Genomic DNA, 22,519 nt, shown 5'->3' on the forward strand with positions numbered 1-22,519 from the left:
GTTTATTTTTGGTATTTTTCAGGATACCTGATTGATAAAATCAAAATCAAAGGCTATTATGTATTCAAACTGACTGAAGAAAAATCTAGACCCAGATTTGGATTCTTCACACCCGATTTCAAAGCTAAATCCTCAATCCAGTTTTACAACAAACTCATCAGCGACAATGGCTTCCTTTCTGAGAACAGTAGTCCTCGATGCAGCCAGGCTCAGAGAAACACGGAATGTATTGTCTGCTTGCTTCTTGTGCAGAAGAAACCGCTGATATTCTTTGGATGTTGTTTCTTCTCCACTCTGGTTCTACTGTTATCAATTACCATTTTTCATAAGCGAAAAAGAAGAAAAATTTGGAAAGCAAAGAACTCACAGCACATACCGTTAAAGAAAGGCCACAATAGAGTTCTTAGCTAAGCTGATCTTATTTCTGTCTGCAGGATGGAAAAGTTTAAAAATTCACTCCAGTTCCATATACTGGTAACTTACAGAAGATACACCTATATTGTAGAAAAAAGACAACTTGAGAATTTAGTGATAGCCAAGGTAATGACAATCTCGGTCTCCATTGTTTGGTTCAAATTTTCCCTTAAAAGGTGTTGACATCAGTGAATTCAGTTCTTGGATCTAAGGTAAAGGTTTCCCTAGACAGTAAGCCTGTGAAGATAATCTGATATGTTGTTTCATGGCGTTTGATGAGCCGTTTCCTATCATTATTCTCTAGTTTTCCTCTATTCATACCAGTAGCTATTTATGGTAAAAGAAATTGTTTTGAAAGTACAACTTTGTTGAGACTCCACAGTGGAGATTGTCAGTGATAAAATTCTGTCACTTTTTAGGTGCTTTCCCCTTTGGTCAGGGTGGTTCTCAAATGGAAAAAAATAGGGTTAAGAAGTAGTGTTTGTCTATAGCCAGTTATATATACACTCTTAAGCACATCAATCCCTCAGCTTTTCTCAACAGAAATTAAAACTGAGCATTTATAAAACATCTCATTTTATGAGATCCTTTATCAGATAATTAAAAAAAAAATAACATTTAGTTTCCAGTAACTCATGTAAACATCAGAGGACAAAGATTAAAGAGAACTAAACCCAACTGCCTGTGAAGACAGAGAAGTCATTCAACCTCACAGTACAGCAACCTCTTCAAATTGGTATTATTCAACTGAATCTTAGGTGACAGATGTGGCAAACATTCTAAGATATATAAGATTTTTTTATATTATCGCTATCAAATTACCATTTATCCCATGAGACTTGTTCTCTTCCCCTTAAGTCCTTCACTGATCTAACATAAGCACATATGGACCTCTCAAGGTGTACAAGGCACCTCCCAACTGTGGACACAATTCAGAATATTGGTGGCCTGAGTAAACTATTCTTACATTGCAACCTTTGAAGCTAGGATTAAGTGAATCCTTAAAACTGAATTTGCAGTTTGACTTTTTTGATTTCTGTTCTTAACATTCATTCACTGTATTCTAAATGTTGGGGGGAAGAAAACCCAAATCTAAACCCATTTATATCCATTCTTTCCTTAGGTGAGTCAATATTTACCTATTGTCTACTCCTCTGGAAGTTTGACTTCCAGAGTCAAAGGAAAGCTTATTTCCTGCATAACTGAGATACTAATTGATAACAGCATTAAGTTTCAAAGATACAGATAACACAATTAGTCAATTCAAACAAATGCAAAAGTGGTTAAGACATCAATATTCTGGCTGGCCAATTCAAATAGTAAAAATTTCAGATGTTTTTATCTCCTTGTTCCAACTGCATCCTTCCTCCAACCTTAGCAGCTTTTATTTTCCAAGAAGTTTTTATATTTCTCTGAGAACCACTGGAGAAGGGAACAGCTACCCACTCCAGTATTCTGGCCTGAAGACCTATAGTCCAAAGGGTCACAAAGACTGGACACGACTGAGCAACTTTCATCTGATTATCAGGCTTGAGGCTATACACGATTACAGTAACTAGTTTTTTAATCCTAGAGTATCAATTGAGCAACTCATCAACATCCAAGGTTTTGAAAAATAAATCCATATTCAGTCATAAGAACAGACTTGGAATTAAGATTTTTGCTTTCCTGTTTTGATTATATTATCTTGTATTCAGTTTGTAAGTCTTTACATTTAGTGCTTAATGTATCTTTTACACTTGTCACCTTGCCACAAAGTGAAAACTGTTAGTCACTCTTTGCAACTCTATGGTCCATCCATCGGGTTCTTCAGGCAATACTGGAGTGGGTTGCCCTTCCCTTCTCTCCAGGGGATTTCACAGAGTCTCCTTCATTGCAGGCAGATTCTTTACCATGTGAGCCACCAGGGAAGATAAGGTATCAACAGTAAAGTCCCTAATTCAATGCTGTCCTCCCTTTTTTGCCACCTGGGAATTTTACTCGTCTTTAAGCCATTGTTATACATGAGTCCCTAGGTACATACTTTAATCTGGCCCATGCTCAGTTATACCTTTCAGGTTTTTCTTAAATTCATTTTAAAATCATACATGGGGATTCTCCTGGTGGACCAGTAGCTAAGATTCCATGCTCCCAATGCAGGGGGTCTGGGTTCAATCCCTGGTCAGGGAACTAGAACCCACATACCACATCTAAAGAGCCTTTGCCACAACGTAGACCCTGCATTACCAAATACATTTTTTTTTAATTAAAAAATAAAACCATAAAGAGTCAGTTAGGAACTGTTGGCAGCTTTTGACAGGATCTTTTAATTTACCTTTAGAAACTTGAAGAACATCTTAAAATGTAGTTCACTTTGTATATTGTTGCATTCTCCACATTCAGTTCAACAACCCTTTCACCAAGTCTGATACATATGGAAATATCGCAATTATGGTTTTAAAGAGCCTCTGGAAATTGAGGTCAGTAAATTATGACTAGATGTTTTAATTCTCAATGTAATTTATTCCAAATAAACTGGCTTATGCTGATTATTTATATTCAACTTAAGAACTGTGGAATGTGAATGTTTGGTGTTTTAACTGGGTTCTGCCAACACCCCCTCCCTCCATCCTCCCAAACTGTGCCAACTGGGCAATTTACTCCCAAGTATGTTTTCTCATTAGAAAATGTAGACTGCTACACCTCAAAACTGAGGATGCACTTACATGCTCATCCATGGTAAACAGAAAACACAGAAAGCTTCCCTGGGGAGAACTACACTTTCCTTTACCACATCTAAGTTATTAAATTGAAGTAACTCCTCAGTTACAACCAGACTGCCAAGAGTTAGCCTTTAAAGTCTCCACACTTCACTTCTGGTGTTACACACTCCCATTGCTGCTACCACTGCCTATATACTGACACTCTTTAATACTAACACCTTTATCCCTCTGCAACATTGCCACTTGGAGGTTTCAACCCTCAAATTCAATTTTAAAATTCTGTCAATACCTTAAAAACATATTTCGAGGCCCATTACTATTACTCAATCTCCACAACCTCAATCTCCCTGGCAATGTGGGAACCAATCACTCAGCAAATAGCTATATGACAGACACTGTTCTAAGAACTTGGAATATCCCAGGGTAGACAAGGTCACACCACCCCCCCATGAAGATTAGACTCTTAGCAGGAAAAAAGTATATAATCAATACCCAACAAAGAACTATTAATCTTACATTATAAACATTATGGACAAAAACTGGAGCAGAGTGTGCTAGGATGGACATGAGGAATGAGCACAACAGGCTTCACTGAAAAGTCACTCAAAGGAAAAGACAACTTAATCATCCAACACCTACCCCAAACCTCATCTCAAAACAATTCAAAGCAAAATCCGTATTTACAATTTCACCCATGTCTTAAAAATTTAACTGTTATCAAACCAATGATTAACTCAATATAAAATTAATTCCATTTATTTAAACCAAGATCTTAGTAAGCCCACAGATTTTATTGATGGACTAGACACAGTATGTAAGACAAAGTTAAATGTTTTGCCTGAGAAATCACAGGGTTAGAGTTTCTAACAAATGAGATAGGGGAGGACTGCAGGTTTAGGGGCAACCCTACTGTACTATATAGTAGTATATCTGAAGTATGACACATGGAACGTTTCTTAAGTTTTTTTAAAGCTATCAAAGACTAGGATATACATGTGGCTGAAATCTGAGTATAACTGAGAGAACCTTAAGACTACAGCAACCATGTTTATCATAAATACAAATTAACTCCATCTTTTAATTCTTACTAAGACAGTATCACTTCTCAGCTGCTTTTTCAGTTACTGTGACTCAGGCATTTGCCTCACAAATATTCAAATCTGTGCCACTGCAAAATTAGATACTTTCAGGGCATCTCCGAAAGTTCTTCCCACGATAACCATATTCCTCTTGCCTGAAATGTCCTTGGTATTCCTTCAAGCCCCCTCTGCCATTAAGTCTTGCTAACAACATCTTTCTAACAACAACAAAATCAACCAACCACTCCTATTCCTTCTGTTATTGTTTTTAACACACTAGAATTTACTTAACTGCTTACTGGCCAAATAGTTTGAAATGATAATCAGTAGGAAAAAATCTCAAATCAAGAGTTTTTATTGTCTCTTTAAAACATCACAACTGAGTCCATAGAACCATCTATCTTGTTGTTTCTGCAGCAGGATCACTGTAAAAAAGAAAAGAAATAGTCTGTAATTCTCCATCAATATTCTTGCCCAGAAAAGTTTTATTCTCAATCATGTAAAACATACTTTCTGCCTCTGCTACAACTACCATTTAAGTTTCTTAATTAGACCCAACTAAAGCAATCGCAAAGAGTCGGACACGACTGAGCGACTGAACTGAAAGCAATCAAATTATACAGATATTACAAAAACCCACCTGAGATCTTATTCATCAGCCTGCTGAACTGTTCCTTTTTCAGAAACATAGATACCATCCAAAAATTTTCTGATATCCTTGTTTTTAACTGTGGTGGCTTGCTGAATCAAAGCAGCTATAAGGGTGAAAAAGATAAGGCAATTATCAGCCAAACCCATCACAAATATTTCATCACCTGCTGTACTTTATAGCTTTTAATTAAGATCCCAAAAATTAAAAAAAAAAAACAAAAAAACAAAACCCTCACCAAATGAACAAATACTAGGTATTCAACTCCAGGATTTAGATAAACAAGATTTTACAGACATTAATCATGCACAGTAAACATACAAACCTGAATTTGACACAAGTTCAATGTCATTTCCTTCAAGAATCAACTCATCTTTCTGGGCTTGAGATACTGAACAGGCAACCCCTAAAATATAAGAGGGCATGTACATAATGTCAACATAAAATAAGAGTTGTAGAATATTTAAAATATTTAAATTAAGGAGCAATTTACTTCATTTAAAATTCTACACACCAAATCAAACTGTTTTGTAATCGAATCTGAATTATCTGGGCAAATTTTGTATTTCTGGGACTTCCTGGTGGTACAGTAGCTAACACTCTGGGCTGTCAATGCAAGGGGACTGGATTCAATCCCGGGTCAGGGAACTAGTTCCCACATGCTACAAGTTAAAGAGTTTGAATGTTGTGACTAAGAATTCCATAGCTAAATAAACAAAAACTAAGACTCAACCAAATAAATAAGCTTTGTATCCAATTTTATTTCTTATTTCTATTGTATAATTTGGTATTCGTCAAAGCTCATTTTTTGGGACTTCCCTGCTGATCCAGTGGTTAAAGCCTCCATGATGCCAATGCAGGGGGCAAGGATTTGATACGTAGTGGGGAACTAAGATCTCACAAACCTTGCGCAAGACCTCCCACTCCCCCCCAGTTCAATAGGAAAAAAAAGCAGAATCAAAGAGCACTAAGTTTTAAAATTTTCTATTGCTTCAATGTTAGAAGCATCAATTATGGATCAGAGAAGAACTATTTTAAGTACACTTCTATTTTAACCATACTGGGTAATTCTGAAATAATCTGACCTTAGTTATAACTAACCCAAAATGTATTTAAGCCTTCACAAGCAGAAAAAAAATTTTATGAATCATACCTGGCCTCATTCGAACCCTGCGTATGTATTTTTCACCCAAAAAATTTCGGATTTCCACAAGAGAACCATTCTCCTGAATAACAACGTTGATGGGGAAGTGGGCATACACCGACCTCATCTTGTAACGGAAACCCTAGATTTAAATAAAGAAAATATTAGTAATGCTGAAAAATTTGAACAGGATACCCAGTTTTTCTCTGAAAACCAAGTAGGAACTGCCCATTTGAAAGGAATATTTACATTTTGTCAGGGTTGTCTCCCTCTTTGTACCTAGATTTTGTACAAAATCTCTACAGAGACTTTAGAGGAAAACTTCCTCCTCCATGACAAAGGAAACTGAAAACTGTTCTCACATACTCATGTCAAGGTTTTATGAAATCACCCACACCAAGCCTTATAACAACTGTATACTGAAACATCTGTTTCTGTTGTCTCTTTGCTGGACTGAAGCGCCCACCTTAATGCAAAGTGTTTTACTACTGCCTATGCCTTTCCAACACAAGCTGGAATCAAGATTGCCGAGAGAAATATCAATAACCTCAGATATGCAGATGACACCACCCTTAAGGCAGAAAGTGAAGAGGAACTCAAAAGCCTCTTGATGAAGGTGAAAGTGGAGAGTGAAAAACTTGGCTTAAAGCTCAACATTCAGAAAACAAAGATCATGGCATCCGGTCCCATCACTTCATGGGAAATAGATGGGGAAACAGTGGAAACAGTGTCAGACTTTATTTTTCTGGGCTCCAAAATCACTGCAGATGGTGACTGCAGCCGTGAAATTAAAAGATGCTTACTCCTTGGAAGGAAAGTTATGACCAACCTAGATAGCATATTCAAAAGCAGAGACATTACTTTGCCAACAAAGGTCCGTCTAGTCAAGGCTATGGTTTTTCCTTCGGTCATGTATGGATGTGAGAGTTGGACTGTGAAGAAGGCTGAGCGCCGAAGAATTGATGCTTTTGAACTGTGGTGTTGGAGAAGACTCTTGAGAGTCCCTTGGACTGCAAGGAGATCCAACCAGTCCATTCTGAAGATCAGCCCTGGGATTTCTTTGGAAGGAATGATGCTAAAGCTGAAACTCCAGGACTTTGGCCACCTCATGTGAAGAGTTGACTCATTGGAAAAGACTCTGATGCTGGGAGGGACTGGGGGCAGGAGGAGAAGGGGACGACAGAGGATGAGATGGCTGGATGGCATCGCTGACTCGATGGACATTGAGTCTCAGTGAACTCTGGGAGTTGGTGATGGGACAGGGAGGCCTGGTGTGCTGCGATTCATGGGGTCGCAAAGAGTCGGACACGACTGAGCGACTGAACTGATGCCTTTCCAGGTGGCTCAGTGGTAAAGAAACCACCTATAAAGAACCCCAAAGCCCTTTATCTTGGGCATCGAGGCTAACATACTGAATTACTAAGGTATACCAGATAGCAAGAATTAAGGATACAATGGCACCCACACTCAAGGAACCTACCCTGATATGTTTTTAAGAAAATGGACATGGAGTTCAGAAATTAGATCCACCTTTTTCTATCCCCACAAGAGTAGAAGTGACAGGCATCGAACAAGAAACCAAAGTCTACCCCGTGTGTTAATTTTCTATAAACACACACCTTGAAAATGAGAATTTGTGTAGGGGAAAAAAAAACCATTAGCAGACTATCAAAGACTACCTGGTCTGTATACACACACACACGCACGTGTGCGCGTTAACACTTAATCCCAAGACCCATGAAGGCCTATTGGACACATCTGCCAACATTACCTCTTCCCAAGTACTAGAGCTCGAGTACACCACTAAATTACATGCATAATCTATTCTCTGCAGCAAACATTTATGTTGCATACACGAAGTACAGCTGAGAAACCCCCCCTTCCAAGAGAAAGTAGTCTGAGGAATCTGCTTACCAGTGTAACACCCTTGATCATGTTCTGTACGTGACTACAGATTGTGCGAACAGTGGCCAGTTCCTTTCTGTTTCCCCACCATTTGTCAACACGGAGCTGTAACAGAACAAAAAAACTTTAGAAAACTCTTTCCAGAAATAAGCAGGCTTAGAAAAAAGTCCATTTATTCACAACAATCACTGTAAATTCTAGTACTTGCCCTAATTAAAAAGTACGACTTGCCAAAAGAAAAAAAACACCAAATTATTTTTATTACTAGGCACTACAAGTACACTATTTCACAAAGGAACGACAACCCAGAAACAAAAGAAGTATGGTACAAGCTGCATTAAACGTCAATCCTGGAAAATTATCAGGTTTAAGACCCACTGCTGCGTCCCTAAGATTTTTACAAAACAATCAGGAAAAAAATAAACTTAACTTGTTAACAGTATTATTAAGATCTGCTATGAATCATTACTACTCCGCTGCACCCTGGTCTGGAAGGAGTTTTTCTAATCCACTTTGTTCAGAATTTGATCTTCCAATTTTGTTAAAGCAACAACACTGAAACTAGCTATAATTCTGGACACTCAATTTGAAGCTATAACACAGAATCTCAATGTAGTAATTTGAAAAGCAACCCATTTTGTTACTCTCAAATCACAACCTTCCAAACAAGTAACCGTGTCCAAAACGAACAAAAAACTCACCCTCTTCTTTTTCTTCCCAAGGAGACTGAGTTCTACATTGATGTGATTGAAGTCCCTCCGCAGGGTGCCTCTGGGGCCCTTCACAATAACTGTCCGTCCCTTCAAGTTAATGTCGACTAGGAGAGAACGTACTCGTGAGGCCTCGGAACAAGGTATAGAGCATGTAGTAAAGACGTAAGAAAAACGCAAACACCAAGTCTCGTACCATTTTCTGGGATGTCGACAGTCTGGTTGCTGAGAATGGTCTTCATTCTGAAACACAAACAGCTGGGGTAAGAAGGCCGCTAACGACCAAACTCCACCGCACAGAGCTCCTCTCCTACCGGAGAGCGCCGGCAAAAATACGGGAGGACCCGAACCGAGAGCGGTCCCCGCTGCGCCCTGGTACGGAAGGAGCAGCTCGCAGGCGCACGTTATAAGCCCAACCGGGCAACTCCCCGCTCAGCGCATCCCTGGGTGTCCTGTCAAGCTGGCGCCATCCCGGCAAGGCTGAGGAGCTGGGGTAGGCCTGAAAGCCCAGTACAGGGCTCGAATTCCAGCGCAACCAAATTCATATGGCGTTCGCTGTGTGGGGAGACAACCACGATAGAGTTCCCGAGGGCCACAACCGCGCCGCTGGCCTTCCCAGAGCCGATGGCTTCAGATTCCCAAAGCCCACCGCTTACAGAAGCCACCTCACCTCGCAGTAGATGCGGCAAAGAAAGAGCGTCTTTCGTCATCACGCTCTTATAGTCCGTATGAGGCCTGCGTGCAGGGTCATCAGTGCGCGACGCCGCCAGACTAAAGCAGCCAATCGCGGAGCTGCGCGAGTTCCTCCGGGTCAGGGTGGTTCAGCTTGTCATAAATCTGGCGACCGTCTGTCCTTTTCTCTTTTCCCGGGAATTACTGATTATTCGTCCTTGCTAGGAAAAAAACAGCGAGATGTCTCTACGCTGCGGGGGCGCGGTCCGCACCGTGGGCCCCCGGGTGAGCGGCTGGGGAAGCAGGGTGCGGGCGTAGGGTAGAGGGCTCCCATCCTTTTAGAGCGTCCAATAATGCCAGCATTTATTGAATGTTTACTTCTAGCCAGGTTTTGTTCTAAACATTTTTCGTGTGGTATCGTCTTAATTCTTCAGACACCCCCGCGAAGTTAAGTCTCTGGTAGTGATTTGTTTGTAGGTATCTCTGGCTGACGCTGAGAGGTGTCTTTTTTTTTTTTTTCCCCCCTTTCATATCAGTGATTTGTACTAGACACCGGTTTGGGCAATTAGAACCCAAATATGTGCTGTAAGCTTGAGCGGAAGACCTGGGCGAGAACAGTAGCAATTGTGCACACTTTTTTTTTTTTTTTTTACTCTTTGAGTTTTATGGTATTTTGGCTGTCTTGTCCATGTGTGTGTTCAGATCCAGAAGCTGACGGCTTGTTTTGGTCAACAAATATATATTGAGTGACTTCTTTGATCAAACACAGAATGTAACGTAGAAAATTGGAATAGTAAGTTTGGTTTCCCTACTTCAAGTTCTCTGAAATCAGCTGGGTTAAACCTTAAACCTCTAAGTTTTAACACATGTGTTTATCCAAAGCCCAAGGCAGAGATAATTTACTTCAGATTTTACTTAAACGTCCTTGACTCGTCAGGAATAGAAAATTCAAATCTGTAGCATCTTCTCCTGTTATTGCAGTTTAAACTTGAAAGACAGACTTTTAGTCCTGATATGGATAAAATGTGGCATGTTTTGTTAGCCAGTTCCAGAAGTTTCCAAATCTATTTTAAATCTAGACAGAAATAGTTAATTCCTATTCTTATTTAGCTTTGTTTTGTTCCCTTTGGGTCCTCCTTAACCTTAGATTCTAAGCTTCAACACAGAGCTTGTAAATAGTTTAACATTTTAATTTCTGAATCAGGTCTCTGGCTACTCTTCCTTTTAGCTATGTAAATAGGTTAAAACTAAGTTATTACTAACTCTTCTAAATAAATTTTTGCCTGGGAAATCCCATGGACAGAGGAGCCTGGTGGCTATAGTCCATGGGGTTGCAAAAGAGTCAGACATGACTTAGTGACAACAGCAAACTAAATAAATGTCATAATGAACCCTTTGTTTAGGTATTTGGAAGATATGTATTCAGCCCTGTCAGAGAAGTAAGTTTCCTGCCAGATGAAAAAAAGGAATTTTTACAGAGTGGACCAGACCTTCAAGAATTTATATCTGGTAATCTGGCCGACAAGAGTACCTGGGATGAATATAAAGGAAATTTAAAACGCCAGAAAGGAGAAAGGTAATTGAAAATTTGGGGTAATTTTAACATCCCATTTCTTCATAGTGCATCATTTTCAGATATAACCAAACCCTGAAATACATTTTTAATCAGCTTGTTAAATTTAGCTAAAAATCATTAAAAGAACTGATAACTAACATAGAATAGGCAAATAGGTGAAATTTTCTTTTCTCTCTGTCCTCTGACGGCCTTGCTAGGACTTATCCATCCTACACCACCATCTCCCTTTGTCCATCCAGCAACAAGTGTCTTCAGAGAGCAAAGATTATCACCTTGATATTAGTCTGTTACACTTCGATAAGGTTTTCATTGTTACTGGGTGCTGATGATCTAACTTGTTTCTCCTAGCTAGGATAGCATGCCTTAGTTTAAAAGAATGGTAAGAGAATTTAGTGCAGAGCACCGATTGTTTTGGGAAATACTTTACCCAGCAACTTCTAGACTACAAGTGGGTGGAAGTCAAGGGAAACCTGAGGATATGTAGTCTTTACTCCAAATTTTAGATTTTTTTCCATTTAACACCTATCAAAATCGAAGAGCAGAAATTTCACTTGTGGGGTCTCTTCTTAATCTGAACAAATACAGAACTTTTTGTCAGTATTATTCATTAGGGAATGAGATGTTTCAAAAGCTCTTTTTTTAAAAAAAAAGATGGTATTCCTCTGTGCCTTTGCAAAACAAAGACATGAGCAAAGTGCCCTGATAGGCACAGTTATGAGTGTTTTCTAAAGTGGTTTGAGCAAATCTAAGTTTGATTCTGTTATCTCCTATGGCAGAAATTAAAAGAATCATTCCAGGATTACAGGGGGAAAATTCCCAATTGGTCATCATAATAGAGCAAAGTAACTTCAAAGCTGTGTGCTTATTTAGGAACATATTTGTTAACGTATAGTTATTTTGGCTTTCTGCAGGTTAAGACTACCTCCATGGCTAAAAACAGAGATTCCTATGGGGAAAAATTATAATAAACTGAAAAACACTTTGCGGAATTTAAATCTTCACACAGTAAGTTTTCTTACTTACTGTTAAGGGTTAAGTATCCCTCATTACCAGAAGACATAATTTTTCTGTGCATATATAACTTGAAAATTAATAAAATACATATTGAAAATAGCAAGGAAAGTAAATAAAGGTGTTTTCACATTACTCTCAGTAATGGAAATAGATTTAAAAGTTATTTTCCCTGCAAAAGAAGCAAAAAGTAATTGTATTTCTTAGCCACTTATTTAATAGTACAAACCAAAAAATTTTTTTCTGCCATTTAGGGAATGAGAATTTTTGTTTGTTTTGTATTACAAATTAAGTACATGCTTGTTGGAAAGGATATATTAAATATGAAACATACTATATGAAATCTCAAATGTTTGTTATACCACTTTAACTATTCAACATACACCCTTGCAGACTTTTTTATTTGTACATATGCAACATATACATTCATAGTTTTTAATTTAAAAATAGAATCCTAATATCTGCATGGTTTGGCAGTTTAACGGGATTTCCAAATAGTGAATTTCTTAACATACTATATAAAGAATGGATAGTATAAAATGCCTGATGACTTATTTGCTCAATTGGTAAATATTTTCAACCTGATTGTATTCAGTTCCCTTTTGCTCATAGGTGTGTGAGGAAGCTCGATGTCCCAATATTGGAGAGTGTTGGGGAGGTGGAGAATATGCTACCGCCACAGCCACAATCATGGTAAAGCCACCCTCAAATTCCAGAGTTTTAGTTGAGAAACCGAAAGGAAATGTTTTATGTCTTTTTCCTACAAATGTTCATTTTGCGTCTCAAAAAATATGATGATATTTTTTGCTACATATGAGTTTGTGGTAGGGGGGAAACTTGATGGAATGATCTAGCTTGTTACCATCTCACCTTTCTCTGAATAAGTCTGTTATTGATTCTTCCATCTACCTGATAGAATATAATAATTATGTGCTACCTTGAACTACCTCTTCTATTAATTTATATTTCCCTCTGATGGGCCTTTCAGTTAGCCCATGATCATCTGATCTTGAATGTGCTAAACTGGACTCCAGGAAGTAGGTTAGGCTCAGATCTCCTCTGCAGAGCTTTATTCTTGGACCAGCTGCTTGCCAAGGACATTTTTATCACAGAGGATGGAAGGACCACAAGAGGGCAAGCCAAGCATCCATGCACATTTGAGGCTTATGCTTGGTCATGCCTGCTGTCATTCTATTGGCCAAAATAAGTCACATGGCCAAGCCAGCCGTCAATGGGAGTAGAGGCCTAAGTTCCTCCCTCAGAAGGTGGGCTCTGCAAGTTACATGGCAATGGGTAAAATGTACGGTCTTAATATCATGGAGTAAGGAATGGAATTAACAATGCAGTCTACCATATTTATTCATACAAAGAGATTGAAATATTGGGTTAAATCTAAATTATGTCTAGCTTAAAGTTATACTTGTCTGAGGAATGTCTTATAAATGAGTTACACCAGCAAGAGACTATTTACGTGAGAAACTGGAGATTTGTGTGAGATAGAGCTCCTTCTAGAATAATACAGAGCCAGCCAGAGAGCTTTTCTAAGTTATGCAGCATCACTTCTTGAAAGAAGGAGTTATTCTGAATACTCCCTGATGGAAATCTCTGGTTTTATCCCTTGCCTGCTCTCCATGATCACTATTGGTGCATAGTGACTCCTGGGAGGTTTCATTGTTTCAGTAACATTCTGTGAGATGATGGGCCTAATTAGCATTGCAGTGAGTTCTTTCTGAGTGAGTTAAACATAAAGGGAAAGAATTGCTTTCTGCCTCAAATCAAAACCCCTACCATAGGGCTTTGAAACTCCAGTGGCTCCAAAACATCTGCAGTGGCTGTGCTTGGCAAGGGGTAGAGCATGGTAGTAACCCATGGCAGCAGAAGCAGTGTCCTGGAGAAACAGCAGGGAATCCCGTTACTAACTTTTTATGTGTTTTTCTCTTTCATCTGTTTAACAAGAGGGAGCTATGCCTTCTGTTTAACTTCCACAGAGATCTGCATATTGATAGGTTAATTGAATATTTTGTTTCTTTTAACATCATTTTTGTTAAAATTAAATAGATATAAAAGAATTTTTATAACCTATGTGTAAGTTATAAAGACTACCAATACACAGATACCCTGATACCTCCAGTTTGAGAACAGAACATTAGTTTTTCATCCCTTCTTGATCCCATCCCCTTTTTTTTTCCTTTAACACTACTCCTTATTCTAAATTTATTGTTTCCTTTTCTTTCTTGTTTCACCATATATGTTTATATTCCTTAACTATATTGTTTAGCTTTGAATGTTTAAAATTTCATATAAACAGGGTCAAAATTTGTTCATTCCTTGCAGTTTTATTCCCTTACGATTATATTCTTCAAAGTCATTTGTTTATTTGATTTAAACTGTAACATCTCTATTCTAGTTGATGGGTGACACATGTACAAGAGGTTGTAGATTTTGTTCTGTTAAGACTGCAAGAAATCCACCTCCACTGGATGCCAGTGAGCCCTACAATACTGCAAAGGCAGTTGCAGAGTGGGGTCTGGATTATGTTGTCCTGACATCTGTGGATCGAGATGGTTAGTACGATATCATTACCTCTTCTTAAATTGACTTATTAAGCTGTGACGTCCTCTTAAGCAGTGGATTCTCTTGATTCCAGATATGCCTGATGGAGGAGCTGAGCACTTTGCAAAGACTGTATCTTACTTAAAGGAAAGGTACTTGTTTTTGCATTTGCTTGTGTAATTTAGGGACTTTTGTTGATCCATATTAAATTCAGTTTATTTAAGGTTTTTTTAAGGTTAACTTAAAGCAGTGGTTACTAACCTTTTGCAGGGGGTTATAAATCCATTTTATAATCTGCTGGAAATTAAAGTCTTCCCAGGACTGAACTGAATAAATCATCATCTAGGAGAAGTTAGGATGAGATAAACGCCCACATTGTTAAAATATATAATCATAAATTGTATGATGACATGCCCTGGGGATTTTCCCATAATTCACATTTTATTAATATGTAAATTTTATTTTAAAAGCCTTTAAAAAGGAGTTTACGCTTATTTCCTATAGCTCAGAACTAGTCTGGCACCTAGCACACTCAGTAAATGTTTTTGCCCTGATTCCCCCAATATTTTCTATTTGTTTTTTTTAATAGTTCATTTCAAAAAAGTTTGTCTGTTCCACCCATAAAATTGATTTCACAAACTACCAGTGGGTCCCTCCTTGCAATGAAACAGTGAGTTATAGGATGTGTTCTTTCAACATCTCTTGAATCCATGAGAGGGTGTGATGTGGTGCTTTCTACATCTGTTCTCTCATAAAACAACTCCAAAAAAAAAAGTCTCAGTTTGGTTTGTGAAGAAGTTTATTAGTTTCTCAGTCATTTCTACTGCTTGTCAAAGGGAACAGCTCTATTACCTAGTTCATACTTTAATGCTTGAATGCATAGTATAAATAGAAAGATTAATGTTTGGCTTGTATTTCATTTAAGCAAAGCTCATGACTCAGCAACTCAGAAGATAGGTTTTAAAGCCCAGAGCACTTGTGAAATATTTTACCTAGAGGAAGGGAGGGGGGCATTATTCATGAATTTTAAAAGAAATCAAAATTAAGGCAATCACTTTATATTCACATAAGAGGTATCCCAATTTACTTTCTTAAAAATTTAAGTTATTTTATATTTAATACTTTATATTTTAATTTCTTCAAACAACTTTTAATAAAGTTTAAAAGTTTTTGTAATCCCAAAATGTATTCTCATCATTGTTTGCAAGCAGATGTGTTTTAACCACAGTGTACATGTTATCTGATGTTCTAGGTTGTCACCGTTTTCATTTAGCAGTTCATATATAAGCACTTGTCTGCTCGTGCTGTTCTTGGCAAGATTCTGAAGCTTACTGTATTGAAACTGATACTGAATGCATACTGATGATTTCTGTTTTGAGCAAGTTTTGTCAATTCTTTTCCTCACTGTGATTGATACCTATCTCTTTTTCACTATAGGAATCCAAAAATTCTTGTGGAATGTCTCACCCCTGATTTCCGAGGAGATCTTAAAGCAATAGAAAAAGTTGCCCTGTCAGGATTAGATGTATATGCACATAATGTAGAAACAGTTCCAGAATTACAGAGGTGATTTCGCGTATTGAGTAATGTTGGGAAGTTTGGAGGGTCAAATCTGCTATACTTTTTTTCAGGGGAGAATGTTGTAATTCTATAAAGTGAACTCTCTTTTTAAAACAAAAATGCATTTTTAAAAAAAATATATATGTCTAGTATAGAAAAATTAGAAAATATAGACAACAAAAAGAGTATAAACATCATCCATATTTCCACCTGGTAATATCAATTACTTACATCTCAGTGTCTATATACTTGCATATTTATACATGTGTGTATATGTTTTGGTATACGCATACAAACATAACTCGCATCTTTTTTGCTTTCCTTTTTTTGGTAAAGTATTGCAAGTGCTGATGAGCTGGGATTTTTTCCCCAAAGAACAATTTTCAAAAACAAAAATATTACAAAAGAGCAATTGATTGTAGTTCTAAAAAAGGACATATAACAATGCATTTGACAATAATATATACAGTAAATGATGCTGAAGAAAAAAATGGTATCATTCAGATGTATTTTAAATCTCTTTTAAAAAAAGTAGGTACTGTGCTTTCTTACTCTTCCTAGTAATTTTAGTAGTTAGGAATAATTACACATTGTTATTCTGTATCAATAACTATTCATATTTCAGAAAAATAAAAAATTTCAGGCAAGATTATACATTCATTTTCATTAGTTTAGTAAAGCATTTGGTAGTGATTTTATTAGGTTCTACACGTTATTCTGTATCACAAAAAGAAGTATGATAAACAATAGCCAGAATTTCTGCTAAATCATAACTTATTAGGGAGCATAATTTAAATTCAGTGGAAAAATACTTTCAAAAAGTATTTTCCTTATTATCAGTATTGTGGTTACTTTTAAATTCATAAATTTGTTCCCTCTCCTCCTGTGTGAACTGGTCTCTGATTAAAAATAGCAACCATAACAACAGATCAGTTACACAGAAGAAAGGTACATTAGAGTTCAAATGAATGCAATTTAACGTCAGCAACTGTGTCCTTTGGGCCTTTATCCATTTAAAACTTGGTGGTTTGTCCCCTGTTGAAGTCAAGCACACAGTCTGTTCCAGCCTTGTCATATCTTATGATCCCACCACCAGTGGGTGCCAGTTTCTCTGTTTTCATTTAAAAAACATTATCCTTTCCAGTGAAAATTCCAGAATCATGCATTTTTTTTTTTTAACCTAAGAAATGTCAATGCTGTATCCTTACCAGCAGAGGGCAGCTTAGTCTTTAGAAAAGAAATGAACATAAAAGTTTCAATCCTCTTAAATGGTTCAGGTTAAACAGTTTTTTCTTTGTTCAGTATCGAAATTTTCTTCCATGTTTTCCCCCTTCTCTCAATTACCCTTATAATCACTCATTCTCCGGCTTCAGAATCCTAGTTTCTCAATGAGTAATTCATAAACTGAATTACTTCATTCATTACTTCTGTTCTCATTTTCTGTGCCCCAGGCTTGAAAGGCCTGAAAAGTCAACAGAACTGGGGGCCTAGTGAAGGCTTATTTTCTTTCTCAAAGTAACAGTTAGACGTTTGTGCACAAATGCTACCATTGAACCATATGATGCAGCGTGATGTCCAGAATGTACCTTCCTGGTCTTTCAGGTTGCTTGCATAATTATGTACTTAGTTGAGCTTGTGGTTATTCTTGCTGACAAAAGCTCTGCTGTTTTCAAGGAAAGTTCGTGATCCCCGGGCCAATTTTGACCAGTCTCTACGTGTACTAAAACATGCCAAGGAGGTTCGACCTGATGTTATTTCTAAAACATCTATTATGTTGGGTTTAGGTGAGAATGATGAGCAAGTATATGCCACGATGAAAGGTAAAGAAATTTAAAAATGAAAACTCTTTTCCATTTAACTTGAGTGATAGCAGGAGTCCCACTTTGGAAAACCTGGTATGCTTTCTCCATAGTCTCAGTGAAAGTGCTAGTGAGAACAAAAATTCAGGATATGGATATAAACAGCAGCATAGAAAAGAGAGGAAGAATGTGTTCTTAAAACTTTATGGAATGATGTACAGGATGCTTAGAATATGGAATTTGCATCCCATTTTATTCCTTACCCTTTCATCAACTAAAAACATGATTTTTGTCTGCTTTTCTTGTCCAGTCAAGACAATTTTTGAGTGCCAGCCAGGTACCAGGAGCTCTGTCAACCACTGACGACTCAAAGATGACTAAGATGAATCCAGGCCTTTGAGAAAGTGCTTACTTATAGCATTGTTACATAACATGGTGTGCTTTTGACTTTTAGTCTATTTAATTTGTTTACTTTGCAATTCTTGAGCTTCTTAAATTTTAAAATATAAAAGCTTTTCTTTTACCTGAAGGTCCTTGGCCAACTTGCAGTTATCTATTGGTTCAAAGGGTAATAAATTCAAATGATAATTAAAAGCTACTTTTTACAGCAATGCATACAGATAGCACTTTAAAAAATCTGCTCATATAATGTGTGCTTTTTTTCCTGTAGCACTTCGTGAGGCAGATGTGGACTGTTTGACTTTAGGACAATATATGCAGCCAACAAAGCGCCACCTTAAGGTACAACTACCATAAGTCGCCAAATGTTTCTTGGTGGTTTGCATTACATCTTTATTTTCTATAGGTAGAATTCAGAAGCTGCTGGCTTTTTAGTGTACTGTTCCATGTATATTTCTGAGTTCCAGTTCCATTTTATTATCTGCATAAAGTGGCTATGCTGGCACTTATTTGCTGCCCTCAATATTGTCTTACTAAAATGACCTGTAGGAAAAAATAAATAAAATGACCTATAGGAAAAAAACTTTTAAGTTGGGAAGTACATTTGTATCACTCCTGCCAATCTTGTGATTTGTTTTAGAATTATATGAGAGCCAGAGGTGAAGAAAGAAAGAAAAGCCAGTCTCCCTATTTCTATATCAGTCATTTATTCATTCATTCAGAAAACTTTTCTTGAGTAGTAACCGTGTGCCAGACACAGTGCTGAGCAGAAGATACAAGATAAGTAACACAATCTTATCCTTAGGAATCTTATAGGCGTGACTGATCCTTTCTCTTTTGGAATAGTTAGTGTAATACAAAATTGATGTTTCCCCTTCGCTGTAATTCACTACCATTATGTTCTGACCAAGTAGCCAACAAGTAGATTTTCATATAGAACTAAAATGATTTCGGAAAATTCTAGAATCTAGAATTAATTCTTTAAATCTAGGTTGAAGAATACATTACTCCTGAAAAGTTCAAATACTGGGAAAAAGTAGGAAATGAACTTGGATTTCATTATACTGCAAGTGGCCCCCTGGTGCGTTCTTCATACAAAGCAGGTAAGTTAAATGGGAGGGCATGCTTCTGTTTAGTCCAGAATTTTAATGTAATTTTACTAGCTACAATAGGATTTTTTACCTTTGTAATTTCAGCTCTTATTTTGATAAATAGCTTGAGCTGACTTATGAAAATAAAAGCTTTTTTAAGAGAGAAAGTCATGTGGTAATGGCCATTACAAGAATAAACAAATAGTTATTTTTTGGATATATCCAAACTGTGTTATACTATTAAAGATCTTTTTAATGACTGTTATATGTTGAAGTCTAATCCTAGATATGTTTAAATTAGGCATAAATTCTGATTGTAAAAATTAATGTTTAGGTGTAATATTCAGTGTGTTCTGTAAAGAAATTGAAGACTTTTTTAATGAACTAGCAACAGCTTATCTTGGTTATAAAACCCAAGAATTTGAGCTGATTGACAGACTGTGGGAACTTTGGAAATCAATAATTATAAATGATTTATTCTTCTTCAAGCAGTACTGCTGGGAAGCTAAAAATATATATAAAGAATAGGACCAACAGCAACTTCCAGGGTGGTTAAAGTAGAATAATATCATTTGAAAGGAGTTTTTGTTGGTTTTTTGTTTTGTTTTGTTTTTTGGTAAGGCAAATTTCTCACTTTTACAAGTAAGTGAATTATAAACTTTTAAATTTCTTTAAAATTACCAGTAAAAGAACAAAGCCTTAGATTCAGATGGATTAGGATATTATCAGATGATAATATGGTTAGGTTCTTATCAGATTTAGATAAAGCATGGGACAGCAGGGATTATTTTCTCCATTACTTGGCTAGGTTATGAGCCTTGGGATTCTTGGTGATTATGTACACATCAGTCATTGCATTCTACTCAGAAGATGCCCTGGAGAAGGAAATGGCAGCCCACTCCAGTGTTCTTGCCTAGGAAATCCCATGGACAGAGGAGTCTGCTGGGCTACAGTCCATGGGGTCGCAAAAGAATCAGACACAACTAAGTGACTAAACAACAACATTAAGATGACAGAGAAGTTCCTCAGACTCCTCATAATGTTGGACCTGGAGTACTGAGCTCTGGCGTTAAGCACTGAGCCGTGGTGTAACAGCCAGAGACTAAGTGGAACCTTAAGACCTGAAAAGTGAAAGTGCCCTCCTCTAACTAGCTAATTTAGTGCACAGGCACATCTTAGAGTGTGGAGAGAATGCAAGCCCATTATAAGTGAAGAGCTCTTGCTGCCCTAGAGGGGAATAAGTTAAAGAGATTCCATCAAATGAATTTGCTCAACTGCAGCAAGGTCTCCATTTTATAAATATCAAATCTAGGCTAATAATGTAGCCGAATTGCTCTCTGAAATAACTGTGCCAACCAACAGCAATACTTTATCAGAGATGAGGAATAGATACTGCACATGAAGTAAAATAAATGCACATAAAGTAGAATAAGTGCACCTTAGATACGATAGGGTCACCCTTTATAATATGTTGAGTTACTCAAAATAAAAATGGTAGAAATTGTAGTGATAGAAAAAGTCTTTTAAGGATAATGATCGTCATGGTTGAGGAAAGAGCCAAAGATGTGGGGGATCTGTGGGGTTAGAAAATTGACATTGAGAATTGAGAAGGAAACACCAATAAATACAGAAGTCTTCTTTAAAGGGAAACACAGAAGTATAATTATTCTGAAATCTATACCTAAAATTGATACTAATATATTTTTTTATTTTTCCTAAATAGGTGAATTTTTCCTGAAAAATCTAGTGGCTAAAAGAAAAACAAAAGCCCTGTAACATTTAACGAGACATTCAAGATCATGATAATTTTGGAAGTTTCACTCCAGTTGTTAACAGAAGTGATGGTATAATGCCTAGAATTCAGTGCATATATCCTAATTTTTTTAAGAAAAATGTCAATAAGATATGCATATTTAACTATAATAATGCATTCGTCTTTTAGCATATCTTGTTTGTCCCAGTAAACAATTGCTTGTTATGTTATAATCATAAAATGTCTTTGTAAGAGTTTATCATTAATTTAAATAATACATTAAAAACTTAGAAAATCTTTGAGCCTCTATACATCATTGTCACCTTTCATTTCTGGAAAATGACACTGTGATGAAACAGTATAGACTTGAGATTATGTCCGTTTAGCAAAAACATCACTGGAATAATTTAGAAAGGCTTAAGAATTTCAGTGTAGACCCTTCATATAGATAACAACTGTTTTAGACCTACAACATAATTCTACATTGATTACTTGTTTAGGACTTCTATGAAACCAAGACCATGATGTTGTCCAAGATGGGGAAATATAACCTAAGAATAAAATATTAACTCTGATTTTATAGTATTTGCTATATCACATACACTGTCCACTTATTCCTTTTATTCAACTTACATCACTCTGGTGAGGTGATTGTGTTCTATCATAGTAATGACCTGAGTGAGGAATTTCTTTCCTAAGTAGTAGAACTCAAATTCATCCTTTGACTCTGAATCCTATTTTTCTACCACATCTCACAAGGGACGCATTTAGATGGCAATATGGTAAAATATGTAATTTGGATAGCCAGTTCTGTTTTGAAGTTTTAAATATGTGAACTAATTTCTTTTATAATGTGTATAACTTTGAAAGTTAGCTTTTAATTTAACTCAGGGGAGCCATATATATTTTGACTCACTTTCCTTATGCTGTGTGTGTTCAGTTGTGTCCAACTCTTTGCGACCCCATGGGCTGTAGCCTACCAGGCTCCTCTGTCCATGGGATTTCACAGGGAAAAAATGGATTAATTTTCAGACTCTGATTTTGTAACATAATCTGCTGCTACAATTGCCCAGGGTAGGCAAGTGGTAATGAAACATCTTAACAGAAGAGTTATTTTGTCAAGTGAAATTTTTGTTATCCCAATGTAAAATAATTAAAATGGCATTTTATTAGCATAAAAGTTTTGGGGGGGCTCCAAAATCACTGCAGATGGTGACTGCAGCCATGAAATTAAAAGACGCTTACTCCTTGGAAGGAAAGTTATGACCGACCTAGACAGTTTATTAAAAAGCAGAGACATTACTTTGCCAACAAAGGTCTGTCTAGTCAGGGGTATGGTTTTTCCAGTGGTCATGTATGGATGTGAGAGTTGGACTGTGAAGAAAGCTGAGTGCCAAAAAATTGATGCTTTTGAACTGTGGTGTTGGAGAAGACTCTTCAGAGTCCCTTGGACTGCAAGGAGATCCAACCAGTCCATTGTAAAGGAGATCAGTCCTGGGTGT

The 22,519-nt window shown here is 37.0% G+C and overlaps 3 protein-coding genes across 4 annotated transcripts in view; 2 read left to right on the top strand and 1 right to left on the bottom strand.

The window, feature by feature from the left end:
• Positions 1-5,606, top strand: part of KLB (klotho beta) — a 37,297-nt gene extending 31,691 nt beyond the window's left edge. The window contains exon 5 of the mRNA XM_061419943.1: positions 23-5,606. Coding sequence (XP_061275927.1) covers positions 23-411 — 389 coding nt within the window. The 3' untranslated portion in view covers positions 412-5,606. The remainder of the gene's footprint in view (positions 1-22) is intronic.
• On the bottom strand, positions 4,535-8,890 carry RPL9 (ribosomal protein L9). The gene is made up of 7 exons (XM_061419949.1): positions 8,800-8,890; positions 8,595-8,710; positions 7,903-7,998; positions 5,998-6,130; positions 5,170-5,250; positions 4,836-4,950; positions 4,535-4,620 (listed from the first exon to the last, which is right to left on the bottom strand). The coding sequence occupies exons 1-6, from the start codon at positions 8,843-8,845 to the stop codon at positions 4,844-4,846; spliced, it is 579 nt and encodes a 192-aa protein (XP_061275933.1). The 5' UTR covers positions 8,846-8,890; the 3' UTR covers positions 4,535-4,620; positions 4,836-4,843.
• Positions 8,891-9,406: 516 nt separating this feature from the next.
• LIAS (lipoic acid synthetase) lies at positions 9,407-21,314 on the top strand. 2 transcript variants are annotated; one of them, XM_061419947.1, is made up of 11 exons: positions 9,407-9,560; positions 10,679-10,851; positions 11,763-11,856; positions 12,475-12,555; positions 14,270-14,426; positions 14,510-14,567; positions 15,853-15,981; positions 17,650-17,795; positions 18,445-18,515; positions 19,165-19,276; positions 20,988-21,314. In XM_061419947.1, the coding sequence occupies exons 1-11, from the start codon at positions 9,516-9,518 to the stop codon at positions 21,038-21,040; spliced, it is 1,119 nt and encodes a 372-aa protein (XP_061275931.1). In that variant the 5' UTR covers positions 9,407-9,515; the 3' UTR covers positions 21,041-21,314. The 2 variants fall into 2 exon arrangements, with proteins under 2 accessions (XP_061275931.1, XP_061275932.1); XM_061419948.1 differs by lacking the exons at positions 11,763-11,856; positions 14,270-14,426; positions 14,510-14,567 and having other exon boundaries at positions 9,418-9,560.
• Positions 21,315-22,519: the final 1,205 nt, after the last annotated feature.

The sequence above is a fragment of the Bos javanicus genome, chromosome 6, assembly GCF_032452875.1.
Source record: "Bos javanicus breed banteng chromosome 6, ARS-OSU_banteng_1.0, whole genome shotgun sequence".
Taxonomy (NCBI): domain Eukaryota; kingdom Metazoa; phylum Chordata; class Mammalia; order Artiodactyla; family Bovidae; genus Bos; species Bos javanicus.

Coding starts and splice junctions, on each gene's coding strand:
- RPL9 (XM_061419949.1), bottom strand. CDS start 8,845: ATGAAGACCATTCTCAGCAACCAGACTGTCGACATCCCAGAAAATG. Junction 8,711..8,799: donor TGTCGACATCCCAGAAAATG/GTACGAGACTTG, acceptor GTTCTCTCCTAG/TCGACATTAACTTGAAGGGA. Junction 6,131..7,902: donor TGATCAAGGGTGTTACACTG/GTAAGCAGATTC, acceptor ATTTAAATCTAG/GGTTTCCGTTACAAGATGAG.
- LIAS (XM_061419947.1), top strand. CDS start 9,516: ATGTCTCTACGCTGCGGGGGCGCGGTCCGCACCGTGGGCCCCCGG. Junction 14,427..14,509: donor GACATCTGTGGATCGAGATG/GTTAGTACGATA, acceptor TCTTGATTCCAG/ATATGCCTGATGGAGGAGCT. Junction 14,568..15,852: donor GTATCTTACTTAAAGGAAAG/GTACTTGTTTTT, acceptor TTTTCACTATAG/GAATCCAAAAATTCTTGTGG.